Raw genomic sequence first — 26,111 nt, forward strand, 5'->3', positions numbered from 1 at the left:
TCATTTGTAAATAAATAAATACAAATATAAGTGAAAACTTATGTATGCTGTATGTGTCTTTGAAGCACGTAAGCATGAAATATAGCAAGGAGGAAATGTTTAGTAAGGTAGTTTGAAATAAAATGCATATTGAAAACAAGGTGAATAACTGGATTTTAAAATATATGAAAACTCTGCAAAGTGTTTGAAGTCGAGATGTGAGACTGGATATGAAAGGAAAAAGTCAATGAAGTTTTACACTGACTGGCCTGCAAAGAGTCAGTAATTGTGAAGTCCACAAAAAAGATGACTGTGATAGTTAAATGGATTTTGATTATGATGAACAGATGTTACAGAAAATCTTAAGAAATTAATCTGAATCTTTTGAAATAGAGATCCTGTCAGCTGCAGAGAAAAGCTAGGCTTGGTTCAGCTGAGAGGAATGCGAAGAGCAGACATACAAGCATGTATAAAATAAGAGAAGGATGGAAGGATACTTGTTTTGGAAAGTTGTTCTGATATAAAACAGAAAACAGATTCTGTGCAACAGCAGAGGAAAATCCCAACTAAACCTACACTGGTTTTGATGCGCAAAGCGAAATGCCAGAGCACCTTTTTGCAGAACTTTCAGGAAAAGATAAGGTTAAAATTAAAACAGGGTGAATTTCAGAACTGTGGAAGACTTCTGTTGGTTCATTTGGAAAGGCAGCTTTTTCAGAAATGAGGGTAGATACAATACTGGGACGAATATTTACCATTATCGGTGGGAAGACTAGGAGAGAATTTTACAATTACCTTAGTAAGTTTTACAGAAACAGTTCTCCCTTCACTATAACTGCCATGTCATGACATCCTTTGTCCTTATGATTGGTTTCTGAGCAGGAGAGGCAGCCACCAGTGAAAATATAAAAAAGCATGGGCAAAAAAAAAGAGCCTGAGATCGCTCACTGTTGTTTAGGCCCTGTCTATCTTTCCACTGGCTGGAGGAGATGGAATGATGATCACCAATGAGTTTTTGCAGGTTTTGATTCCTAAGCTAGCTTCCAAAAATCATTCTAAAGCATTCTAAAAGACACCTTTCACATCTGTTAGATACTTTACCCTCTTTTTTTCTTTGATTAAAAAGTTTTGTATTTTATAATGCTGCCTCTAAGTTCAGTCAGCTCTTTGGGGAGGAGGAAGATGTTTTTTCCATCTAGGCTGAACTGGCTTAAAGTATGCTTTGTGCGTGCACGTGCATATATCTTTGCCACATAATAGAACCACCTACTGGATTGAAAGCAATAGATGTTTGAAGTGTTAATGCTAGAAAGAAAACTGTTACCTTTTCATGGCTTGCGGTTGGCATCAGTGCTGATAAAGTCTAAAAATGGTCTGTTTCAGGGTCTGAAACTTTTGCAGGTAAATGCTTTTTCTTGTAGAAGTCAGAAGTCTTAAAGTTTCTGTCCAGGATTTTCTCTACTTCTCACTGTCTTATCTAGACAGGCAGAAAAGATTATCTCTGAACAATCAGATTATTAATTTGGTGGCATAGTGTGAATTTTTTTTGTTCATCTGTCAAATAACAGAAGAGGGGAATGCACATAAAACTTTTTTCCTACCTTGAAATAAACAAGGGGCACTTTACAACTTAAATTCATTCCTCATGTCTGTTTTCTCTTTACCTTTATCACCTGCCCAATTGATTCTGTCAAAGGAGCAGTGAAGCTGTCAGGATGTAAACAGACTCAGTTATTCGACCTTCTTAAAGGAAATCATTGTTAGTCATTTACTATGATTTCTGATACAGTTTGAGGATGAAATGTTTTGAACAAAATTCACCCGAGTCTCATCTAATACCATGTTCTTAGGCACTACTACAGAGCACTGTCAGAAGACTGTATTTAGGTTGATAACACATGAACATAAATTCGTATGTATACACGCATATATGTTGCAGAGACAAAAGCACACAAAAATACATTAACCAATTTAAAGAACTTTTTTTTTAATATACTTTAGAAGATCTGTGTGAATGTAAACATTTGGGAAACTTGTGCAGCAGAAGTCACTGTAGGCACTAGCATTTTGACCTCATAAATAAAAATATGCAGGATTGTAACTTTCACTTGAAATGCATTGGATGTTTAAAAATTTGTGGAATTCTAATTACTGCTTCTTAGCCTGGCACAACAAATGCTATAAATTTCCTAGCAGATTTGTGTGTGAGGCTTCTTATATATGACACCACACTATTTAAGTCCACTATTCAATGAAAGGCTACCTATTAAAAATTTTTATAGCCAAACAAGGAATCTCTTGCCATGTGGCCATAATGGATAGAAATAAAAAGTAAATCACCAGTTTATGTGTATGCAAGCAATATTTTCTATATATTATTCATAGCATTTGTATGGTTAACAATGCTAATAAACTATCAAACCCCATTAAAATCTTTGAACGTTGTGAGAGTAAGGCAAAGACCTCTGTAAGCATAAGGCACAAAATGTCTACATCCAACTGTTATGGACTTCCACAGTTCTGCACTCACTGTGACTGCAACCTCATGTTCACAATGTGTAAGTAGTGTTGTGCAGAGTTGCTATGATACTAACCATATTGTCAGAACTCTTTGGACAGCTTTAATACTGTTTCACTGTGTTCCACTGACACTCATTTCAACTGAGATTTAATGCAGCTGTAGCCTAAATAGATTAATAGGTTCATATAGTTTAAGAATTAACACGGAAGGTTAATTAAAAACACATTGTAAGGTGCCTCTTTATGGGCATCTTTCATTCTTCTTGCTGGTATAGATTATGTTTATTTTGTACAGAGCATTAGAATAAATAACACAGTATAGTACTGTATTATTAATACCTCTTTTTTTGGTATTAATCTGTGCTTAAGTGCCAAATGTCAATACTACATTAAATGGTCTCCTCCTATTGTTGAGTACTGAAGTGCTACAAATGTGAACTGCCCAGCTAATGTCCTGACCCACTGTAACATAAGTAAATAAAATACTGTTTCGGACCAAAACATTTTCCAACATAAACCTGAAAAACAACAACAACATGCAAAACATACTGGTGCATGGCATATATCCAGCGCACAAATAAAAATTAAAAGACAAATGGGCAGAGAGAAAATATAGCCACAGACAGATTCCATTATGATATCTTCTTTAAAATTCCAGACTGATAAATTCTAGGTGACAATCAGGTAAAAAGATTGTATTGTACCAGTCACAGGCACTGGACAGTTCCTGCTTGGTTGAGAAGAGCAAACCACTGTCTAGTTCATGTCAGTTTTTTGTGTCATAATAACATCAATATCCTTTTCAGAGACCAAGTTACCATCCAGTGGATCTCAGTTCACAGAACATCACAGTTATAGTCAGTCAATCTACTTGGTCACCTCTAGAATTAGGTACAAGGGTGCACATGTCTGAATTGATTACGGAACAGTCACTGGGCTTCCTCTTGCAATAGCTTTGTTGTGACTTTTTTTTTCCTGTTTGATTCTGAAGTGGTCTCAGAGTCCTTAATTCTCAGTTTATGCTGTCTTTATGGCTGCTTCGATCTGTATTGTGATTGTTTAATTCTTGATTTTTCCACTGAATACTTGTTCCATTCATGGGCACCGAAGTCACTAGACTCTTAGACTGGGAGCAGCAACAGCAAAGACATGACTGGAAATGAAAAAAAGAAAAAAAGGGTTAACACAAATCTATCAACTGTGCAGGCTGGCAGCCACATTTTTAATTCAGAAGTGAACAAACCATTCTAGCTGAAGGGAGTGATAGCTGCACTCAGGCAAATTTTTTACCCAGGGATGCAAACAATTCTTGCCATTAAACATCACAAATGCAGCAAATTAGGCCTGGTCTGTGGAGAGATTGCCTGAATTAATGATCTTGATACTAGAAGGGAAAGAGTAAGGTATGATGAGAAGCTGGGAAAAATTAAATAATAGCTGAAAATTCTTTAATTAGAGTTGTTGGGTGGTAATTTTATTTGGAAGGACAAATGGGAAGAATGAACTAATGATATGAGGAGCAGCCTGGTAGTACCCACTGTTACTTCTCCCTTTCACCTGAGGACAAGTTCAGGTATATTATCTTCTCCACAGTTCGCAAATGAAGTAGGGGACTGTAAAAAGCAAAGCTGATGTCTTATTTATCATGTGAAAATGCTCCCTTAAAATAGTTTACAAGTTAAAGCAGGCTACAGTCAAACAGTTATTCTCTATTTTAATAATTTATTACATTTTTTTCAGCAGCTTGAGTTGCCTATTTGCAGACTAAAAGTTTAGTGGTACAATTCTGTTGTGGTTTGGTTTTCTTTGCAGATAAAGCTATTTCAGTCTTCATTTTCCATTTCGTTACTTTGTTTACCACTATATGCTCTCATTTTCTTTATTCCTGTGTTGTCTTTATTAGGCGAATGGGGACTTGCAGATGCACAGTGTCAAAAGGAAATTGTTTTAGCCTTGAAATATGTTTTCATGTGTAGGAGCTGGAAAAATGCAGGTAAAAGCCATAATGCCTATTAAATTGCCAAAATCAACTAAGGTGGCTGTTTTGGTATTCAAGCCTGAAAATTTTAGTTGTTTCAGATTGTTTAACTGCAGGCAGCGTGGTGTCCTAGATATGTGCTGTCTTCATCTAGAGTGGGAAATTTGTTATCAACCAAATTCTATTTCATGAGCATGTCACATGCAGATAAATAGTACCTACAAGAGCGTGTCTATCCTAGTTTACAGGTTTACATATGAGGACTTTGTCAAACTTATTTACTGGCTTAGCATTTCAGACAAAGTGGATAGTTCCATTTCCAGTTTGGTATGTGTGTTATGTGAGCTGCTAGTTGGTAAACTAGGCAATTTATAATCCTTCATTCCTTTGCTTTCCTCTTCTCCCAACAGCTAAAAATAGATAATAACTAAGTGATTTAATACAGTTCATTAATTGGACATACAATTTTATCAAGAATATCTTACCTGAAAACAGTTTTTAAACTTCTTGCTCACAAAATACAGAGCTATTGGGTTTATGCAAGAGTTCATGGTTGCCAGGTTGATGCTGATATAATCCAATGGCAGCAAGAAACTAAGCAACAAAAGAGAAAGCAAAACATGTAAACTGTTCGTATGCTGTACAAGAACCCGTGCTCTTTCAGGTTACAATCTCTTCTGTCAGAGAAACTAATTCTTATCTAACTCCCTCAATCTAATCTTGTACCATGCTAGGTCTATAATAACCTGTCTCACAGAAATTCACAAAATCCAGAGGACAGTGATTGCAATGGTAATGGACAACATTTATTGAAATTACGCTACCCTATTAAAAGTAAAACCCCTGAAACCGGATGCAGCTGAAAAGGAATAAAGTGTTTGCTCTTCTAACACCAGTTGCATGCACAATGAAATTTCTCACATAAACTAGAAGCATGCAGCATTATATTTTTTTCAGTATAAACAATTGACTGGAATTGAAAATGAAGTACCTGAGGAGTTCACATCTGCCGGGATCTTTTTCATTGTATACCATTTTCTTCAAAATTCGGCTCAAGTGGAGAGGGAACCAGCAAAGAGCAAAAATCACTACTAAACAGAAAACTGTCTTTGCAACTTCTCGACGCTAGAAAAAGAAGATATTTATGACTAAGTACCTAATTCATATTGGTAGGTGAAGGTAATATAGTGATGTTGGCAGCAAAGTAAGTAATCTAGATAAAGCATGCAAGGATTCCCGACGTGCAGCTTCCAGACTCCCTGACATCCCTGAACCGTTTTTTTATGGGGCTTCTCATGTTCTTGATTCTGGTCATCCTCAATAGAACCTGCTCACCACTGAGACTGGAGCAGCTGGAGCACACAGGTCATTGCCAGGACATTGTCGATATTAGCCAAGGAAAATCCACTGCTGGGCTTTCCTGAACTTGATTACTTTCCCAGCCTTTCTTATTCCTCTGCACTGAATTAGTTTTCTGGCAATCCCTCAGATAAACCTCTTTTTTCAGAAACATGCATAATGTGCAAGAAAACTTTTTCATGTATGAAGGAAACTGGGATCACACCTGCTTGATAAACCAGTTGCACCTAATTCTTGGTGTGGGGCAATCTGTAAACTCAAGGCATCTGTATCAATTGGCAATAAAAGTTCCATTCAACCACATACCTAGTCAGGATGTCAAATTCTCCCCAATGTATTATTTTATATTTAGTATGCATCATGTTACATAAAGGGATACTGCACAGTATATTAATTTTGTTATGTGATCCTTGCTATGTGAACTTGATGTTCTTAAGTACATAGTTCCTCTACAAACAAAATTTCAAAAATGTCTGTATTACAACTTAATCTCATAATACTTCGTCAGGAAATCATTTCAATTTAATGGGTACTTTATATGGCTGTAGAGATTTACAGATGTTTTGGTGGATTTCTGACAATGCATACCAGTGGTGTTTGGTAGGCATGGATTCGATAAAGAGAAGCATATGAAGGGGAAAGAATACCACTTCTGAAACTGCCACTGTAATGTAACAATAAGAAGAATCGCAAGGCTCTGTCATTAACAAACTGAGAGTCCAATGTGTGATTACAATAAGCTGCGTTAGGACTTGAATATGACTGTTATTGTTTCTTTTTTCTTATAATAGCCATTTTTACCAAAATATGAAAAGGATTGTGACTAGACATTAATGTGGACAAGGCTGTAGGTAAGGAAGGAAGGAAGAAGGGAGAAAGGTGATGGTTAAAAAGACAAACATTGGTAAAATGTGGCATACGGTCTTAACAGCTTGCTGGGCACTGCACGTCAGGATGGGAAAGCTGGAGGGTGGATTCCTCCACCCACCCTGTACATACCATTCTAGTTCTACTGGGTGGAGTAGCTTGTGTGTGGCCCTCGGACAGACTGTGTTGCCGACCCTGGGGCCCCATGAGGGGAAAAAGTGGAGGATCTGCACAAGGGGAGGATTTTCCCCATCTGCCCTGATCTGGAATGAACCAGCAGAGTAGGAACCTCAGAGAACTCACTCCGCTGCTGAGGGAACTGCTTCAGGAGTTCACATGTGGAATGTGAAATAAAGAGTGGAATTTGAAGGGCTGATAGCAACACAGGGGAAAAGTTACAGATTGTTTTTAAAATTTCAGTTCGGAATTAAACATCAGACAGTGTTGCAAAAACAGCAAAGTGAGATCTGATGGTTCTGTGAGTGGCTTCACTCTATGATCATTCGTTTGTACTATTCTCCTGTTGCTCTGTACAAAGCAGCTACAGTAGTGGTACTGCAACAGTGCAATGGCCCTGAAAAAAAAAAATCCACTCTCTTTTAAACCAGGCTATTCAACAATTGCTTTTTATATGAAACTAAAGTTGCATATCAAAGTGACAAAAGGAGGGAGGACACATGGAGTCATATCTTTTTGAATAATAAGAAACATCTTTTTTTGGCATTCTTTGTAGTTCAATTTCAAAGCATTTATCCAGTAGTGATTTGAAGTTAAAGTGCAGGAGAGCACAACTGTCATACATTCTTAAGAAAAGAAACTGGCTAGTTTCCCAAGCTTGTGGTCTGCAGTACTTCCTTATACTATGATTTAGTCTTGTGTTTTGGGTTTAAATAAATACCTTAACATCAGAAATAACCTACATCCTCACTTTCTGTAATTTACTGTATTCAAATTCACTTTGAACCATTTCTAAGCTAACCCGAAGAGAGAACAGTGTTTTCAAACATTGGCATCCCTGATATTTACCTGCTTAAGGTGTTCACTGAGAGCAATTCTCAAGTTGCTGTTTCTTCTGTTTAGCATTTCACAAGTCATTAGTGTATAAAAGATGGCAGTACATGCCAGCGGCATGCAGAAATAGAAACCAAACAGCCACCAATCCTTTGCGTCTTTGTAAAACTGTAGGTAAGGCAAAGAAAAGAGAAGATATTTTCGTATGATTCAATGGATAGTACCGCAGTAGGGTCTTGGAAAGAATGACAGTGGGTACGCTGGTCTATTAGTAAACACCACAAATTATGTAACATTTCTATCAATCTGTTTTGAACCAACAACTGGGAATTGTGGCAGTGTAAACATTTATTTTACCTCACAGATAGCCTGCCTTGCAACTTTTGTTGCAATCTGTAATGGGTTGGAATTAAGTTTTGGTTGTGTTTTCTGAACGTTTACACTCCGGTTTCATGAATCCAGTTTCATGAAAAAGACATGCCAAAACATAAAGTGTCAGTTTGAGATAACAAATCTTACTAAAAGCCTGTCTCAGGAAATGCCATTTACCTCTATGGCTTCTGTCCTGATTCCAAAAAAGGAAAATTCAAAATGTCTTGTAGGTTTAATCACCTTTTGTTATCAGTGGAAAGATTGGTAGTTGGTTTGCTTATGTACTGGGCAGATAGGAGCCACTTCATAAGTGTTGTCTGATATATGCAAAGCTTAGGATGGGTGGCTTCTAGAGGTACAGTTACTTTTAACCCTTTGCCTGCCATTCATGCCATTTGCCTTTTGTGACAGGACTTGATAAAGTAGCAGTATTTTGCTGTGCAATTTGAATTGTTAGCTGTAATTTAAGATGTGGTTCAAGTTAGTACATTTATGTATTATAGGAAATACTACATTTAATGAAACATTTAAAATTACTCTTTTCTGTAAATGATTATATTTTTAGACTTGAGAAAATACTGTATCTCGGTTTTTAACTTTTATGCTTAGACAAAAGTGTGCACTGAAATATGACGTTTTAAATACTTCCTGTCTCTATGTTAGTCACTGAGATGGATGAGTGTAAAAAGGACCCTTCTTTCTCATAATCTTTCCCCTAGCTTGTTTATTCCTAGCGGATGTGCTCTTGTAACATCACAGTTCCCACACCACATGTCAAAATGCTAGTAACTGAGGATTATATGAATCCTGTTTGTGAAAGCCAAGCTTTTGACATCTTGTTTACATTTAAAGCTGAATGATACTCTGAAAGATTAAAAAGTGGATGCAATTAATAGGCTAATGTCTAATAACGTTAATTTTTAAATCTGCTTTAGTTACACTAGGAAGTTGATTTACTAAGAAAAAGGGAAGGCTTTTGATTTTTCTCCATCTGCCTCAACATAGTTGGCTGCTTACAGGGCTTGCTAATTTAGAGTACGCTGCTGGTACTAGGCCAAAACCCCTGAATTCAGGACATTCTGAATTGTCTTGATTAGCTTGTTTCCTCCTCCTCATTAGCCTCATCACTGTGTGAGGAGGGGTTACAGTCTGCTGCATAGTTGCGCTCTCCTTGGGGGCAGAATTTTCCCCAGTGGGAACAGAGATTCTGCCAGGAGAAAACCAGAAAACAATATGCCTCATATTTGAAGAGTTTGTACTGAGGGGAAATCTAAGTACAACTCCTTCTGCAGAGAAAAGGATTACAAATACATGGAGACAATTATCTTTTCCATGGCAGATTCCTCTAAGTCAGCCTAGAATCATGTTGGTTGGGCAGCACAACAAAATGTGTACTCTGTATAAAACCTACATGAAAATGTCTGTAAATGATTAATTGTGGAATCTGAGTTTCACAAAGCTTACATCAAAGCATGAAATTGGGTTGATTTAAGAGAAGTAGTCATTCTTTTGTTTGTCTTGAAAGCCCACATGGAACTGATTTTCTACAGGAAATGTGCATTTTAAACAAGTTTCCTAGTGCACTCAGCCCCTTGGGAATCATGGTCTAGCATGAATCTTTTAAGTCTTTCAAGGATAGCTTTAAACATGGATAAAGCTCCTATTAAAAAAAAAAAAAAAAGTTAATCATAAATCTTTCCCAAAGTTTAGCAATTGTTTATTGTGGTGTTTGTGGTAGTAAATACTATAGTTAAGGTTAAAGTGGCATTTCCATTTTAATGTTCTGATTGCACTTGCTTGCAATGCCTTGAAATACGACACTGTTTTGGCCGACCCATCCAACATTTACTCTCAGCTTGGACATAAATGCTGGTTTCTTTCAAATCAACCTGGTATGGGGAGATTTGGAGCTTTTGAATTATCCTGAGCAAGTAAAAGATACTAATTCTGGCTAATAAAACAAAACAAGCTATTCTACTTACCACATTAAGAACAATAATTAAAGTTAGTATGCCTATGGAAGACTTGAACTGTAGAGTTTTTGAGAAGAGAGAAGAGAAAACTATTCTTTTTCTTAGGGAGAGAAGAAATGAAGATTGTCCAGGCACATTTGTAGAGAAAAACAGGCATTACAAAAGGGAAATTTGCTGCAGTGCTCATTTCATAAATCATATTCTTGTAACTAAAGTATCTACAGTCATATAGTCTGAAGAGTTTAGAAACAAAGATATAGGAAGTTCTGGGCAATTCCACTCTATCTCCATCTGCATTAATTATTTCCATTAGGGAATTCCTTTTGTTTTCTCTTGCAGTTGTCTCTTGTTTCTGCCATCCATGCAGTCTGCGTAACCCTACCAAAGTTGGGGATGTTCCTCTGAAAAACACTTATCATCTGTACTTTTCATTTTCTAAATTTCCTACTTCCATTTTGCCCTATCCTGCGCTATCCTATCCCAAGCCATGTTCTGATCCAATAAAAGGAGAAGTGCTAGGCATTCAGAAAAGAGAAACTTGCACTCTATGTTGAAAAATTCTAGTCCAGAAAAAAATAGGGAGTTTCCCTCAAGACTTAAGACCATGCACTGTCTGCCTTGTCTGAGACAAAACAGAATATTACTCTTTTTTTATTACTGGGTGAAAGGTGACTGGCCCTTCTTTGGGTTCACAAAGGAAAAATTAAGATACCACTTTCCTGTTTTCTCAGCGTAAGGCCAGGAGGAAGATCACTATCCTATACAGTATAGGTCTATTAATTCTGTAGTGACTACTAACTTGACTTGCTTTGGACAAGCTAATGTGAGTATTGGCAACTGGTAAGCTGCAGTAGCACTATGAAGGCTATGAAATGTGCCAAAGAAGCCTGGTGTGTCTCAGGTACTTCTCTTGCTCTGGAGCTGCTATATCTAGATGACAACTAACAGTGCCCAAGCTACCTAGGATGGAGATGTGAGTCTGACAGATTTGTAGTTGTAATTTATTGTACATAAAGGGATTATTCTCTGTTTGATTTTGTAAGTGCACATAGAATAGGAAGAGTTATGTTAGAGGATGGCCCCACCCTTTTCTTTGTCTTCCAAAAGAGCTGGCTACTGCATGCAAAAGGATGACTAATCATGGTAAAACACGGGTTTTGACATTTACAAGCTTCAAGGTGTTATACCTGGAAACAATACTTTCCAAGACTCTGGCTACCCTGGTACATCTCTTGACTGTAAGCAGGCCTGAATTGCAAAATACTGTATTAAGAATCCTCAGTAGTGAAGAAAGGAAAATGTTGTAAAGTCCCATTTAATATCTCTAGCTGAAAGTAGAGACAGGTCACTGTAATTGAAGGATCCTCTTTGCACCATTAGAATACATTTTGCACTTTAATGCATGAACAAAGTATATTATAATCCAATATCTTAATTGCCTAACCTATATACTCTGAAATCCAAAACAATAAGAATGAATATTACTTACCAACATAAAACTATTTGTAGGATTGAGCATGCAGGTAACATAACCTTCATCCTTGTACCTGAAAGGTACCACAGCAAAACCAATTGCTTCGGGAATAGCCAGTATGAAGGACAGAAGCCAAATGGAGAAAATTTCAATAGCAGTGATCATAGGGATTCCAATTCCCTGAACACGGCTCCAGGACGCAACTGCTCTATACCTGAAAGACACAGGCATTAGTTTCCAATCTTCAGTTTCTTCCTTAAATTCAAAGATCTTGGTTCAATTATATATATTAAGTAAAATCCTAAGGCTGACATCTTAGACTTGTATTGCTTGGTTTTTTTCTGGCTGTTCCAAGGGCTCTGCCAGCTACCAAGCCATCTAGGACACAGCAGAGCACATCAAGGGGTGGAGAACTGGCTGCAACTGTTTTGCACAGGATTTCATGGAATTCTGCTATGTGGACTACACTAATGATTTCTATTTAAACTAGGCAAGGTTTGTGAGGACAGACTATATCTATTACTAGATCAACTGACATAATAAAAGAAAACAAGCTTCCAGGCACATAAGCCATTCTAACAGATACAAGCCAGCTATCTGCTTCAGCTACCTCAGCTGTAACTGCAGTGTTATCTGGAGTGAAGTTGTCAGCTTCCATCGACTGAATACTGTGAAAATACTCTTCATGAAATGAAAATGCATTTGTTCTATTTACACTTCAATGTTAAAAATACTGGGTTTATGCAGCATATTCTATATTTCCATTAGACTACAACTGAGCACTAGTTAGGACTGTCTAACAGCTGTCTCAGCCTCTGCATCACCTTTCCAATGAGAAACTGAAGTGAATGGCGAAGTCTGTACATGGCAATCTCAACACATTTTGCCACTACTTTATCCCTTAGATAGAAAGTTTCTCTGTAAAAAGTGGAATTATTTAAAGCTGCTTTCCTATGTGTATGAGTCTCATAACTGTAATCTTGATAAAAGGTGGGAACACTTAAAGAAGTTTCAAATACAGCCCATACATTTCTCTCTTTTCCTCTTCCTCTGTTTACCTTCTCTGTCCCTTCAGTGCTGGAATATTCTTGTTACCAAGAAGGCTGTTGCTGCAGCCTTTCCCCGTTTCAGGGAACAAGAACTACTTGTCTGCCAGTTTTCAAGGAACTTGTAGAAATTTATTAGCTTTGAGACCTCAACCTCTTTGTCAGCTCTAGTCAAAAGGTTCAAAAATTATTTGGAGAAGACTGATGGGCATACAACACAGAGTACAAACCAGTCCATAAATAACATTTTCAGTAGCAGGCTTAACTGATCTCTAGCAATAACTGCAGTAATCAAGCTGCTTAGCATTTCCAACAATTTAGCAAAGACTGCTATCTAAAAATGATGGGAAGGACAAATATTTTTGATCTTGTAATAATCTCAAAGGCATGCTGGAGAACATTCTGTCACTGGTGATGAATCAGTTCCTAAAATGCTTATTTTACTTCCCCCAAGTGATAGCACCTTCCTATTTGGAATTACAGCGCAACATGGATATATCATGGCATCCATTCATCAAATAATCTTCTTGAGGAGGAAAAAACAAATCAAGAGAGGTTGCTTGTCTGCTTTAAAAAATGTCAGAATAAGAAGTGACTGAGAAGGATTATAGATTGTAAGAAACCGTGTCACAGGTGTACTATGGACGTGTTCTCAGTACATCACTGTATTGTATGTATGTTGAAGATTTTCAACATACTAAAAAGCAAACTATGTTTTGGACTTCCAGATTAAAAATAAAAACATCTTCTAAAGGCATCCTTATCTTCAAAGAATATCAAAAAGGAGGGAGGCAATGGTTCACTCATGGGGAAGAGGTCTACGAGACTGGAATTCTGAGACCTTTGAAACAAATAAACTATACTGAGATAACTGAGAAAGTAACATTCAGCATCATATCTTCTCACACATACTTATAAATATTAAAATTCAAATTTAATTTTAAATAATTTGTAATCCTCACATATTTCATTTTACCAAATATAAAATTTTGGCTTTAATGGCTAGATGGAATATTCATAGAAACATAACCTTTCATACAAATATTTGTGAACTTTGCAAATTTAACAATCAATTTGAAGTTTACTTTCTACTGACTGGCAATTTTACAGTTGGTCCCATCAGCTGCACAAGGCACAGGATACAATCTCATCCTTGACTGAATGATGTTCTTAGCAAACAGGGGCCTGTAGACTAGATATTTGTCAAGTAATAAATGTAGAGATTGTGTTGTGTCACCTGTGTAACTAGGTAATTGACAACAAATAACTTGTAAATTGTGAATCCAGGCCTTTTCTTTCTTTCATTTTTGTACCTGTTCTGGGTTACATCTGGTTTGCACAGGAGAAGATCAGTATGCACAGCAGTAAGGATTTGGGCCTTGTACATATTTTTTAGCTTTTTTTTCAGCTCACAATTCAAGTAACTATCAGATAAGAAATTATTGGCTGAGGAATTTTATGAATGGTTTCAGCTAAAGCATAAGAAGCTCAGTAATTAGAGCAAAATTTGCTGAATGCATATTAACCTACAATTACTTAGTCTCCTTACTCACCGCTGTAAGAGTGATTTGAAAAACAGTGGTAGTATAATTTTTCAAGTGGGTGTTCTGTGAATTATGTAAAATATAGGATCTTTGTCTAGCCACAAACCTTCCATAATTAGGAGTGGGAAAATACTGCAGGGCTTATTTCCCTCATACTTAGAAAATACAGGATGTCTGCCAGGGAACTGACATAAAATACAAGCATCATGCATTACATTTAATTCCCCAATCTAAAATCTGTGTGTGTGTGTTTTGTCTTACTTTTTTTCTGTTTGTTTCCCTTTGATCTCCAACCTTGGTTAAAATATTCTGTTCTTTTCCAGGTCATTTCCTTTTCTCTGTTTAATGGTGTGACCAGGTTGGACGGGGCTTTGAGCAACCTCATCAGTGGAAGGTGACCCTGCCCATGGCAGGGGAGTTGGAACTAGGTCCCTTCAAACCCAAACCATTCTATGATTCTATGATTCCTCTTCTCTATCCGCTTTTCATTTTCTACTGCTCATGCATGTGCTGTCAACTTTATTATATCATGCCCTTCAGTTGCTCTCTCTTCTCTGTTTTCTTCTTTTCCCTCTTTCCCATTCTTAGCTATGTATTCCAACTTGCTTTTCACAGGCTCTGCAGTCCCTCATTCTACTTAGAGACACACAGTATTTAAGAACAAGGGATTATTTCATCATGAAGTAGACATACATACAATTAAATATTTTGCATTCCTATCTAGTCATAATTTGCTTAAAGCATTTCTTTCAGAAGGATATCCTCTCTGGATCTGAGAACAGGACATCTTCGCATTTTTCTGGTGGTTTCTTCTTGTAGTTAATCACTCTCATCATTAAAAATGTGAACCTTATTTTCATTTCAAATTTGTCTGGCTGAAACCTCCTTCTGTATGTTCTATTTTCATTTCAAATTTGTCTGGCTGAAACCTCCTTCTGTATGTTCTTATTGTATCTTTCTTTGCTCAGCTAAAGACCCCATGGATATCTGTTACATCATCTGTATTTCAGTACTTGGATATTATATTTAAATGGCTTTTTAAATATCATTTGATAAGCAACAAATTGAGATATGTAAGGCAGCTGAGTCATTTCTGATGCTTTTCTACACCCTCTCCACGATTTCATTATTCTTTGATAAAGAGTAATTCTAGACTTCCAGCACTAACGCAGAATGGTCGTGGGTTTTGCTGTGCCCAGATTAGTTTTTGGAACAATTAGGATGAATTTTACCATAGTGGTATCTAATCAGAATTAAAAAAGAAAATGTATTTTGGACCATATGAAATGAAATCAAAGAGTATATGAAAATTAAATTATGGGCTACAGCTTGTCTGTGGACAGTCAGTCCCCCATGCCTGCTGTCTGTAAAAGTAGGTGCTTTTGTTTCCCTGTTCCTTTTGACTGCATCAGAAAATTAGTTGTTCAAATGGATCAGTAGTGTAACATATGTCTGTTCTGCAAGTATCATCAGCACTTTATAAGAGGGAAAAACAATATAGAAAAGATAAGAGATGTGATCAAGGACATAAGAAGCAGTCACTGTCAAGATGAGGGTCAGAACAGTTCTTAAATGACACTACTGTTGCTGATACCGACCTATTCCTCTTTGTTGTGAGAGATTAGAGGTGTTCTTCAGTCTAAATGTAGCCAGCAGTGTGTCGATTGCAAAGCTCTTAATTCAGTAAATCTCTTAGAGCATTGTTTTAATGGCAAAATCTTGACTTCTCTAGTACACTTACTGGAAGTTGAGCCAGATGAAAGTACCTCCCTTGAGATTAATGTTCTATGCAATTTGGTATGCAAAGGAGGCAAGAAGAGGGCGTAAACATATTAAATGAGATCCATATCTTCAATCTTCTTAAAACCATTTCTTCATAAAAATCATTATGCTTGAGACTTTAAGTGTAAAAGCTTAGGAAGGGAAATATCCTTCCTTTTAGTCACAGTCAGGCACTGTTTAGAAAGAGTCAAACTATCGTCACCATCATGACCTAGAGTTTAAAAATGCCTGAGAGGCATCCGAAAAAAATGTGAGATTCTCTGAAGGGTGAATGGCTGGCGTGGTGTTTTGTTTCAGCCTCTTAAGACCCTCTCCACTTGGAGTGAGCATTTTTCCCCTTGGGCATACACGGTTAAACCTTCATACTCTGTCAGTGCAAGTCACTTTGTGCCTAGGGCAGTAGTAATGAGTAAAGTTTCACAACAGGACATAGTTTGCAAAGAGAACAGGCCTTGAAGGAAAAAAATTAGTCTTGTTCTTAATTAAGTCTGTAATCTGGAAGATGGACAGAGAGTCAACATTTGTGGAGCTCTGAATTCATTATACCAATTGACTCTTATCTTCTACCTCATAGAATGCAATTCCATTGTAGACACCCAAAATAACTCTAAATGAGATTATATTATTAGAAATTATTATAATCTATAAAATATAAAAAGAAATCTATGTAAATATATAAAATTATTATAAATGAGATTCTAGATGAGTTTTCAGGAGCTTTTTGAAGAAAAGAAATTACTCGCCTGTAGACCAGAAACAGTCCAGCTGCAACAGCACACAGTTCCATGTTTACTCATTTTCCATACTAAAAAGCAAACATTAGCTGATGTGGAATTTTGGATTAATATGACCATGCCACTCCCAGTGCATGACCTAACTTGTTGAAGGTGCTTTCAGATCATGATTTCATAGTCATTTAACCTAGATTCACTTCATATTAGTAAATATTAGAATCTGGCTGTTTATGTCTGTTTTCTAACACTAATATTTACTAGAATAGTACCAGATAATAAAGCATATATCCTTGGCAAAGCATGTAAACTGGGGGAGGAAATTAAGTAGTCTGAGCCTGATCCCATACAAGACTTTATTCAAATGGAAAAACCATTTGGTTATTGTGAGGCTTAACAAATCAGTGCTTGTAAAACTATATATATGCATATACAAAGGTGCATATATAAAGAAGTAACTTCAGCTGAGTTACTTCCAATTTTTGAAAATATGTGTAACAGTAGGAAAAAATCTAGTGAGACTGCATTGGTCAGAACTTACCTAACAAAGTCACTGTTTCATATGTGCTTTATCTATGATTTATTCCTTAGAGCAGTCCATGGGATTATATTTTATGATGGGCAGATATTGTTTGAGAAATAGGATTCTTTTTATAGTTCTCAGACTGAAAAATGGAAACAGAACACTTGTCTTTGTTCCAGTTTTTGTTTCTGGCTTCAGCGAATGAGTACTAATGCAAAAAGGAACTTATTGTATGTATTGATGCTACTAAGTTACTCATCTGTTGCAAATCTTGTACATCAACTTGGTATGTAAAACCAAACCAAGATTACTTTTAAAGTTTCTTTTACCTTTGCATCACTGTACAATATATGTAATGCATTTTATTTATCAATATTTTTCTGTATCAGAATCGTTTTGGACTAGAACATGATCAAGTAAACTCAAGACCAATTATAATAGCTTTTACAGAAGCGAAGTCTTCATCTGCTATTGCCTTATAAATATGAAGAAAAAAACCATAAAAGAATAATGTTCAAAAGCATGTTAGCTATTGTTCTCTCAAAAAGTTTATGGATCTTCCTGAGCAGTTTTAGCAGAGGAATTAATTTTCAAACTATCAAAGCAAGTTTCCAACATGTTTTTCAATAAAAGTCAATTAGTTATAAAAGTTATCACAATAAACAGTGTATTTATGGTCCATAGGCAGAGAATTGAAAAAGGTATTTTTAAGACTAAAGATTATGATCCCATTCAAATACAGAATAAACATGAGGTCATATGAAAGAAAGAAGTCTGAATACTGTATCAAATCCCAATAAATTTTTGCCTGGTAAAGGGAATTGAAATAATGCTTTACTGGAGCTTTTTAATACCTTTAAAAAACTGTAAAGATAATTAGTCCAATAGCTTCATTTATACTTTGAGCCACAGATGTGGTGCTTTGTTATAGCCAGGATATCAAAAACAGAATGCAAGTTACGTCTGTACTGTCTGCCTGCTAAGAAGACCATATCGAGTGCTCCCGGTTTTAGGAAAACTGCAAGGGCAAGAACAGTGTCCATCAAAAGGGTAAATCATACTGTACCTGTCCACACTTAGGGCACAGAGGTTAAGGACTGTGATTCCCACCGATGCCTTCTGTATAAAGGGCAGGAATTTGCAAAGAAACTGTCCAAATTCAGAATCTCCAAAGGGCCACTTCTGAGCAAGGAGCTAAAGAGAAGATATAAAATAATCAGAATATTTGTAACTTACCAAGTATGTAACAACTGTAGTTATTTTTTTTCTTAGCCACAACCATTGTAACCTTGAATTCTCCATAGCTCAAGCATGTCCTTAGTACTGTGAATCTGAGAAGAAATTGCTACTATAGAAGCATAAGAGGGTGAAAGTTTAAACTTAGGTGTTGACCTTGTACAGTTCTAGTCGTAACTTGCATTGTTAAAAGATTTTTATTGTTGTGCTTCAGCCACCAGTACTGAATAATGAAAATCTAACTCAAGCCTGTCATAAACAGTTGCAATTACCATAGCCCAGAACCAAGCAATACAAGCATAACTCACAGTTTATAATGAAATACCTCAGAGCCAAATTCTCATGCTGCACGCAAGTAGATTCTTGTCATTGTAAATGTACCACTATGTAACTCATGACAGTATTCACTGCCAGATCCTTGAGTGTGTGGAGAAAATATTGTACATACATAATTTGTTCCATATTATGTTTTAAAGGACTAGCATCACATGTACATCTAGCCTGTATTACAAGGCAACAGAAAAGCACCCATGTAGGAAAGACATGAGTGGCTGGGTTTAGGTTGGTATACCCAGGGAGGCATTTATATAACAAATATGAATACGTTGATTCATGTGAATAGTTATGAATGATTAGCGTGTGAACAGTAGTCATTACGTCTGTATCTGTTAAAGCTTTGAACAAATATACATTCAAAATACAGGATACCAAATTATTAAGGATAATAATAGTTATCTGCAGAGTCACAGATCTCCCTTTACAGATAAAATTCAGTGTAAGTAAAATGTAATAAGTGAAAAATTAAGACCATACAAAATACTGAGCTCTAATTTATCTGATTCCACTCAAGAAAAGGATCTCACAGTCACTGTGATTAGTTCTTTTGAAGAAGAGGGAAGAGTCACTCTTGCACTACTGCTTTTTTAATCTTCTTCCCAGGTCTCTGCTACTGAGATTTTGTAAGGTATAGGATACTGAATAAGAGATAAGACGAGTTATTTGTGTAAAATGTGCCAGCAGTTCTTATGCTTTTATCAACTTCTGTTGAAGTGGTTGTGTAATTTAAAGCATTAGATTTTAAATGAAAGTATCAAGTTTTTTAGCCAGATACGTAACTGTTAACATTCTAGAAGATGTTTTGGCACAGTTTTAGAGGCAGTAATAATAATTGTGGATATTTAATCTAGATTATTTGGAAAAATGTCTGGAAATCTGGATAATTCATAGAATGGTTTGGGTTGGAAGGGACCTTAACGATCATATAGTTCCAACCCCCCTGCTATGGGCAGTGACGCCTTTCACTACAGCAGGTTGCTCAAAGCCCATCCAACCTGACCTTGAACGCTGCCAGGGATGGGGCAGCCTCAACTTCTTTGGGCAACCTGTGCCAGTGTCTCACCACCCTCACAGTGAAGAATTTTTTCCTAATAGCCTAATAGCTAATCTAAATCTTCCCTCTTTCAGTTTAAAACCATTACCCCTTGTCCTATCACTACATGTGCTTGTAAATAATTAACTAATTAGTACTACTGTGCAGTCATTAGATTTGTATTAAGCCTTACTGAACAAAGGCTAGAACACAGAATATTTTGATGATACTGTTTAAATTTGGGAGTATTTTTATTTGCTTCAGAGAAAGACAGCAAATTATAGTCTATGGAATAATAATTATAAGCCAAACCTAAGCTTCCGAAAGCTTCATGAAAACCTAATTTTGGAGAATTTTTTGAAGATAGTCAGATGCAGACCTGGGACTGTTTTATGGAACTAAAATAGGTTTAAGCTTCGCAACAGTTTTATTTTCAAGTGCATGAGATGAAGGTAAATTGGTGGCACAACAATAGATACAGTATGTGTGATGTGCCACACACATATGGGCTTTCCCTGGACAAGAGCACAAAATGGAAGACAGAACAAGGAATCATACTTTCATCTGCACAAATGTGCAAGGACTGATGCCACTGCATTCTGCATGCAAGAAGGAGTTATGTTCTTTCAAGGATAAATACAACCTATGAATCATATATTTTTAACATTTTTACAGTTAAAACTGAATGAGGATTATATTGTTTGGAATATGATTAAATCAATAGAATTTTGAATTGCTGTTTTCAGAGTTTACTTTCTTGCAGACCAGTTCTGCCAGGCCATCTTCATACTTGGTTAGACTTCTTTGCTTATAGTCAGTTCACATTTTGAGAGTTATTTTTGCAGCTACAAGAACCAGAGAATTTTTTAATAGAAGCTTGGGCTGTGGAACACACTCATCTAGTAAGAGTGAGTGGCTTCTGCTGCAGAATTAGAAAAACAAATTTTGGTTGTAGCTCAGGACTGCAGTATTCAAGGTAAACATTTCCTATTTAAATTGCTGTTAAATTGAAGCATACTAATAAACACTGCCTTTAACAATATAGATGTTAACTATGGGGAGTTAAAATTCACGTCTGTCTTTATCTCAGTTAAAGTAAGAGCTATCTTTCTGTTTTTTCACACATAAATTTTTCAGAGCACTTTGCTGTAGAGTACAGGATGTTTATCACTGAATGCCAGATTTGTAGGAATTCATCTTCTCTTTATAGTCAGTCCTGGTCTGGCTTTTTCACCCCTTTTTCATAGTCATTCATCACAATGCTAAATTGCATGTGCTTTTTTTCCCCCAAATAATACCTCAAAAATGCTGGAAGCAGCTATGTACCACATGTTGCCTATCTCTCTCTGGGACCATATTCAGATCGTCATTTGGTTACTTGCATTTTACAACAGATTTTAGCAATTCATAGCTTTCAGCCAATGGGGTGTTAATGCTGTGAAGCATTAAATAGGAAAGGCATTGTGTTAGGCATTATATGTTTTTACTGGATTATTTTTTTTCTTCAGCTGAATATTAAAATGAGATTTCTCAACATAAGATATGGGATTAATCCAAGTTTGTCTCCTATTTCTTGAGAGTGTTAGAATATCACATAAATGTGGTTTCATTTGCTCTTGTTCTGTTACTATATGTTGCTGTGTGTTTTCTGGCATACTGAGAAGTCTTGCCTTCTTCAGGGAGAGATGAGTACCTTATTTACCATCAATACCACAGCAGAAAAAAATGTGATCACCTTTGCAATGGTATTCCAGTTTAGGATGATCATATTTGGTGAAACCAAACCCCCCTTGTGCCAGAAGGCTGGAGAATGAATGGATCACTAGGATTGGTGATTTAACTATTGTCAGTACCTTCAGTAACAAAGGTAATGAGATTATACCTGCCAGCTGTTGGTTAGTTCCTCTGATTTTATCTGTATTTATAGGCTGAATGAAACACTCTGAAAACTCCCAGCAGAATTAGTTTCTAGATAAATAATTGCATGGCATACTTTTGCGTTTTGCCTAGAACTCTTGCATGAGACTTCAGTTTATGTCAGGGCTGTAGAAAAAACATTGAAATAAGAAGAGGCAATCTGAATCCATGGTAATTCTCCAACCAGTTGTAATCAAGTGGAATTTGAGCTCCAGACTCCTGCCTTGGGTAAAATCAGAATAGTTTTCAGGCACCACTGAGTGAAGGTTACATTATAAATGGCGTTGCCAGAGAAAAGAGGCCCTAGCAGAATTTGGTCAATCCCCTGTGCCAGCCAGTGTCCCAAAAGTGATTTATCGTCATAGATCACACTTGAAAAGGCAATGGAAAGATAGCCACCTGTTCAGCTATGTGCACTGGCTGTGGCTGTAGCGTACACTGAGCAATAGAAATAAACACGCACTTTGTAGTGACAGTGAAACTGTTACTACAAGGCAATTATTAGCTTCAAAACTGGAAGTGTTGTACTTGAAAAAGGTTCACTAACTCATTACTCCTCACACAGAAGCTTTATCATGGTTACAGCGTGTATACATCTTTCCCACACCCCAGGAAGCTCTCCTTTTGTAAGATTAAAAGTATTTTATTCCTTTTGTTTCTTACACTTTTCCACTAATTGAAGTAACATCAGTACCAAATCATTAGACATTCTTTTCAAGTTGATTTTAATCAAAATCACTGGGATCATAATTATTTAATTTTTAAGATTAACTTTGCAATCATTTCCATGGGTATACTCTATTATCATTCCACATCAGTTATGCACTCATTACTTCCTCTTGGATCAGGTGCCAGTTTTTTCTTCAGTAGGTATTTTTAGTTGGCAATTTTTTTTAGTACAGAAACTTCAGAGGGAAATAAGATGTTTATTTTGTATTTTAAAAATGGGCCCAGGAATTTAATTCAAATAGTCCTGATTTACTTAGATACAATATAAGAACTGGGACTACTGGCTCTGCTCTTCCAGTGCTTTTGCATGTTTTAGTATCCAAACAAAATTAGTATAATATTTTAGCAGATTACATTTTCTCTCAAGGCATAAGGATAGGAAGAATCAGGCTGATTACCCCAACTTGATCCCAGTTTTGCTTTTGCAAACCCACTCACAAAATCTTTGAGGTTTCAAAATAAGACATGTGGCAAAAGAAATGCATTTTTCTCCTTGTGCAGTTTGCAACTTGGGAGTATTTCATACAGCTCAGCTGTGGTGCAATTCCTGAGTGAGGAAAGAGTGTAGTCAAGAGCGTATCTTTACACTGAAATCAGAAAACAAGATTTCAAGGTTCTACTGTTGGTCTTAAAAAATCTCAGCAAAGTGACCAGTCAGCCACAGCTTCCTTGTGCATCCCCCCTTCTTTGCTGCTTTATATGGGCCCTTTGCCCTGATGCTGCAGCTTGAAGCAAACAAGACAGCAGCACTGAGAACATTCCTTTGCAATGATTTTTAAATGTCACTCCGTTGATTTTATACTACTGCTGTTGCTATTTTCTAACCCCCATTAGTATGCTAGCTGATGTACAAAACATTAAGTCCCACTGTGCACCCCAAGCAATTTATATATAGTCTAAAAGAGAGAATGTTACAATCCAACCACGAGTATCCACCAACCAGTACATGCTTATGTGCATCTACAGTGTTTATCTAATACTAGGCTGATACTGTCTGTTTACAGGCAGATGATGACTCTGGAGCTCAGCTCAAAATAAATGGACTGGGTTAGGTGCTGGATATGAACCGGCTCTGACCTGTTCTATAAAAACCACTTTGTTTCAACAACTACATGTCAGGAGGTCCTCTCTCTCTGCCACATGGAATTGAAGATGAAAGCAAAAGTCATACCTGCCCTTTCATGCTCTGGTCATATCCTAGTGCTCTAGAGCCTTTCTCTTCCTATATCTACTTCCCAGAAACTGAACTGTGTTTTGTACAGATAGTGCTTGCCCCTCAGGCCACCCCCCTCTAGGATACTCTCCTGAGCTTCATGCCATTTTAAGTGTTCAGTGGTACTGATGGAACAATTCTGGCACAACTCTGGCAGTCAGAGTTTCTGCTTTGCCTTCAGCAGGACAAATAGAAATACCTTCTTTATTCCATGGCTTCTGTTACACTTGTGCAATAATAGAGAAAAGGAGGAAACCAACAGATTTCTGTTTGCACAAATAATGTCTAGTTGTATAACTGACCAGCAGCTCCTAACTGTGGAGGAGAAGTTACAAAACCAGTGTATTACAGGCTGATTTCCTTTCCTTGCAGCATAGCCCAGAATGAATGACAAAAGAAATTCTTCTGATTTTGTCAGATCAGCACATTTTGCTGGGGTGGGTTTTTAATTTTTGGCTCTTTTTTTGAGGCCATTTCCTCTAGAATACATTGAGCTGTCTTGGTAAAGCTCTGTCTTCAGATGTGTTCTACAGTTATGTACGCCCTTGTCTGCTACAAGGCATGGGCCAAATATGGTGTTTTGGTTGGAATCCAGGTGAAATCTGACTGAATGCAGAAGTGTCCAAGGTCTATACCACTGAGCTGACTGCATTTTGAAAGTTATCTTGACAAAAGATAGTGGTTCTAACTGAAGTGTTCCTCCTGTCTCTGATCTGTAAGACTGGGTAGTTAGGAAGAAGGGTGGATGGAGTGTCCTGCCTGTGGTATTTTTATTGTGGTTTTTCAATTCAGTGACTCAGCTGGAACCCTTCTGTCCCCATGGAACTTCATAGGACAAGAATTCACTGCATGTTCTCAAGCCTTTCTCTTGTTCCTGCAACCCATATATCCAAGCGAGAATTGCATTACATGACAATCCTCATCCATTTCTTGCTTGGAACTGTTGCTCATCCCACATATGCAACTCAGCTGTGCTCCATGACTTTGCTGGAAAGAGGGAAAGCTGTAAAGCTGAAGGGGAGAGAATGGAGCTTGTCTCAGGGTATTCCTTCCCTATGTACCGCTGGAAGTGAAAAGCCTCAGCTTTGGGAAGGACAGTGAGAAGAGGAAAGATAGAGGAAAATGAAGACCAAGGCCAACATTTATAATGCATGACATGACCAATATTAGGTATATCATCGTGTTATGGTAGAGCTTCTGCTAACTTTGGTATCACTTGTCTTTTTCCTTATACTTAGATTCACATGGTAGAGAAGGCCCGCTGCCTCTCTTCAACTGTTCTTTGCAGGAAGTACATTCCTAATTTTGCTACAACCAAGAGCAATCTTTTTTTCCACTTTGGGTGGATAAAAGACTGGCTCTGTTTTTTTTGTGGAAAGGATAAAGGTTATGTGGGGATGCATGACAACCACCAAAGTAATTTCTTCCTCTGAATTGCACTACCACAGCATTTTCTGCTATTTTGCTCATCTTGCCCAGCTGAGTAAAGGTGAAGGTAGCAGAGGGTTTCATACCATTTCATGGAATGCCTACAGTCTTTTTCTCCTGCTTAGGCAGCTATGGACAGGAATGTATAGTTCTCACACAAGAAAAAGTAGATTATATTTCAAAAGATCCTGAAAGGTAAGAGAACAAATGCCCTGTTTTTGAAGCAGAACATTCTATCTCAACTAACCGTTAAAAAAAAAAATCCTAAGTTTTACATTTTTGTTAAAATATTTATATTTATTACAAAAATCTACTTAGTAGCAAAGCATTCCTAACAACTCTAGACATCTCCCCTGTGATATTTTTGCTGTTTACAAAGTAGGATTAGTTTCTTTTTTTTTGTTCCATGGTGTTGGCTAACTTGCCATCCTTTTAGGTAGACTGTTTGTCAAGCTGTGCTGCTCTTCTTCAGGAAAATGAGCTGCAAGGTGTGCTTATGTGCATGGTGATTTGTTGAAAGGAATTTTTTTCTATCCCAGGGGAAAATATTGCTTTTGTTATTCTTCCAGCTGTGTTGTCTTTTGTGTGTTGCTAAAGACAGCGACAGGACTGCTAACAAATTACTGCAGAACTGGTAAACCCTGAATATTTCCAATCAAAACAATCTCTTGTTGTCTGGAGAGTTTAGCTGACTGAAAAAATAAGAGTGAATATACTAAAATGTTCTATTAAACATAGAGTCTCTAGATACTCCACAGTATTACAGATCCACAGAACAGCTAGGCAGGCATGAGATGTGAAACTGAAGATGAGGGAGGAGTTGCCTGTGCGTTGAAAGGAACTTATATTTCAACCCTCCAAAGTACTGCCATTAGTTAATGGCAGAGTGGATCTTGAACTAAGACCTTGAATATAAAATCTCTTCCTTAAATGCTACCTTGGTATGTACATTAAACACTTTCTGCTAGGAAGCTGTATTCTGTAAATGGAGAGAGCACATTCCTGGTGGACTTCCCTTCCCTGTTCCGTTTTGGGTAACTTCTGTCTTCAGGACTCAGTG

General features: G+C 37.0%; 1 protein-coding gene across 1 annotated transcript in view; it reads right to left on the bottom strand.

Annotated features, from left to right (window-relative positions):
* Positions 1–1,843: 1,843 nt before the first annotated feature.
* Positions 1,844–26,111, bottom strand: part of EDNRA (endothelin receptor type A) — a 32,661-nt gene continuing 8,393 nt past the window's right edge. The window contains exons 3-8 of the mRNA XM_030492677.1: positions 18,226–18,353; positions 11,549–11,747; positions 7,730–7,882; positions 5,469–5,602; positions 4,963–5,071; positions 1,844–3,652 (exon numbers count right to left, since the gene is read on the bottom strand). Coding sequence (XP_030348537.1) covers positions 3,512–3,652; positions 4,963–5,071; positions 5,469–5,602; positions 7,730–7,882; positions 11,549–11,747; positions 18,226–18,353 — 864 coding nt within the window. The 3' untranslated portion in view covers positions 1,844–3,511. The remainder of the gene's footprint in view (positions 3,653–4,962; positions 5,072–5,468; positions 5,603–7,729; positions 7,883–11,548; positions 11,748–18,225; positions 18,354–26,111) is intronic.

Source organism: Strigops habroptila, chromosome 7, assembly GCF_004027225.2.
Source record: "Strigops habroptila isolate Jane chromosome 7, bStrHab1.2.pri, whole genome shotgun sequence".
In the NCBI taxonomy this organism is placed as follows: domain Eukaryota; kingdom Metazoa; phylum Chordata; class Aves; order Psittaciformes; family Psittacidae; genus Strigops; species Strigops habroptila.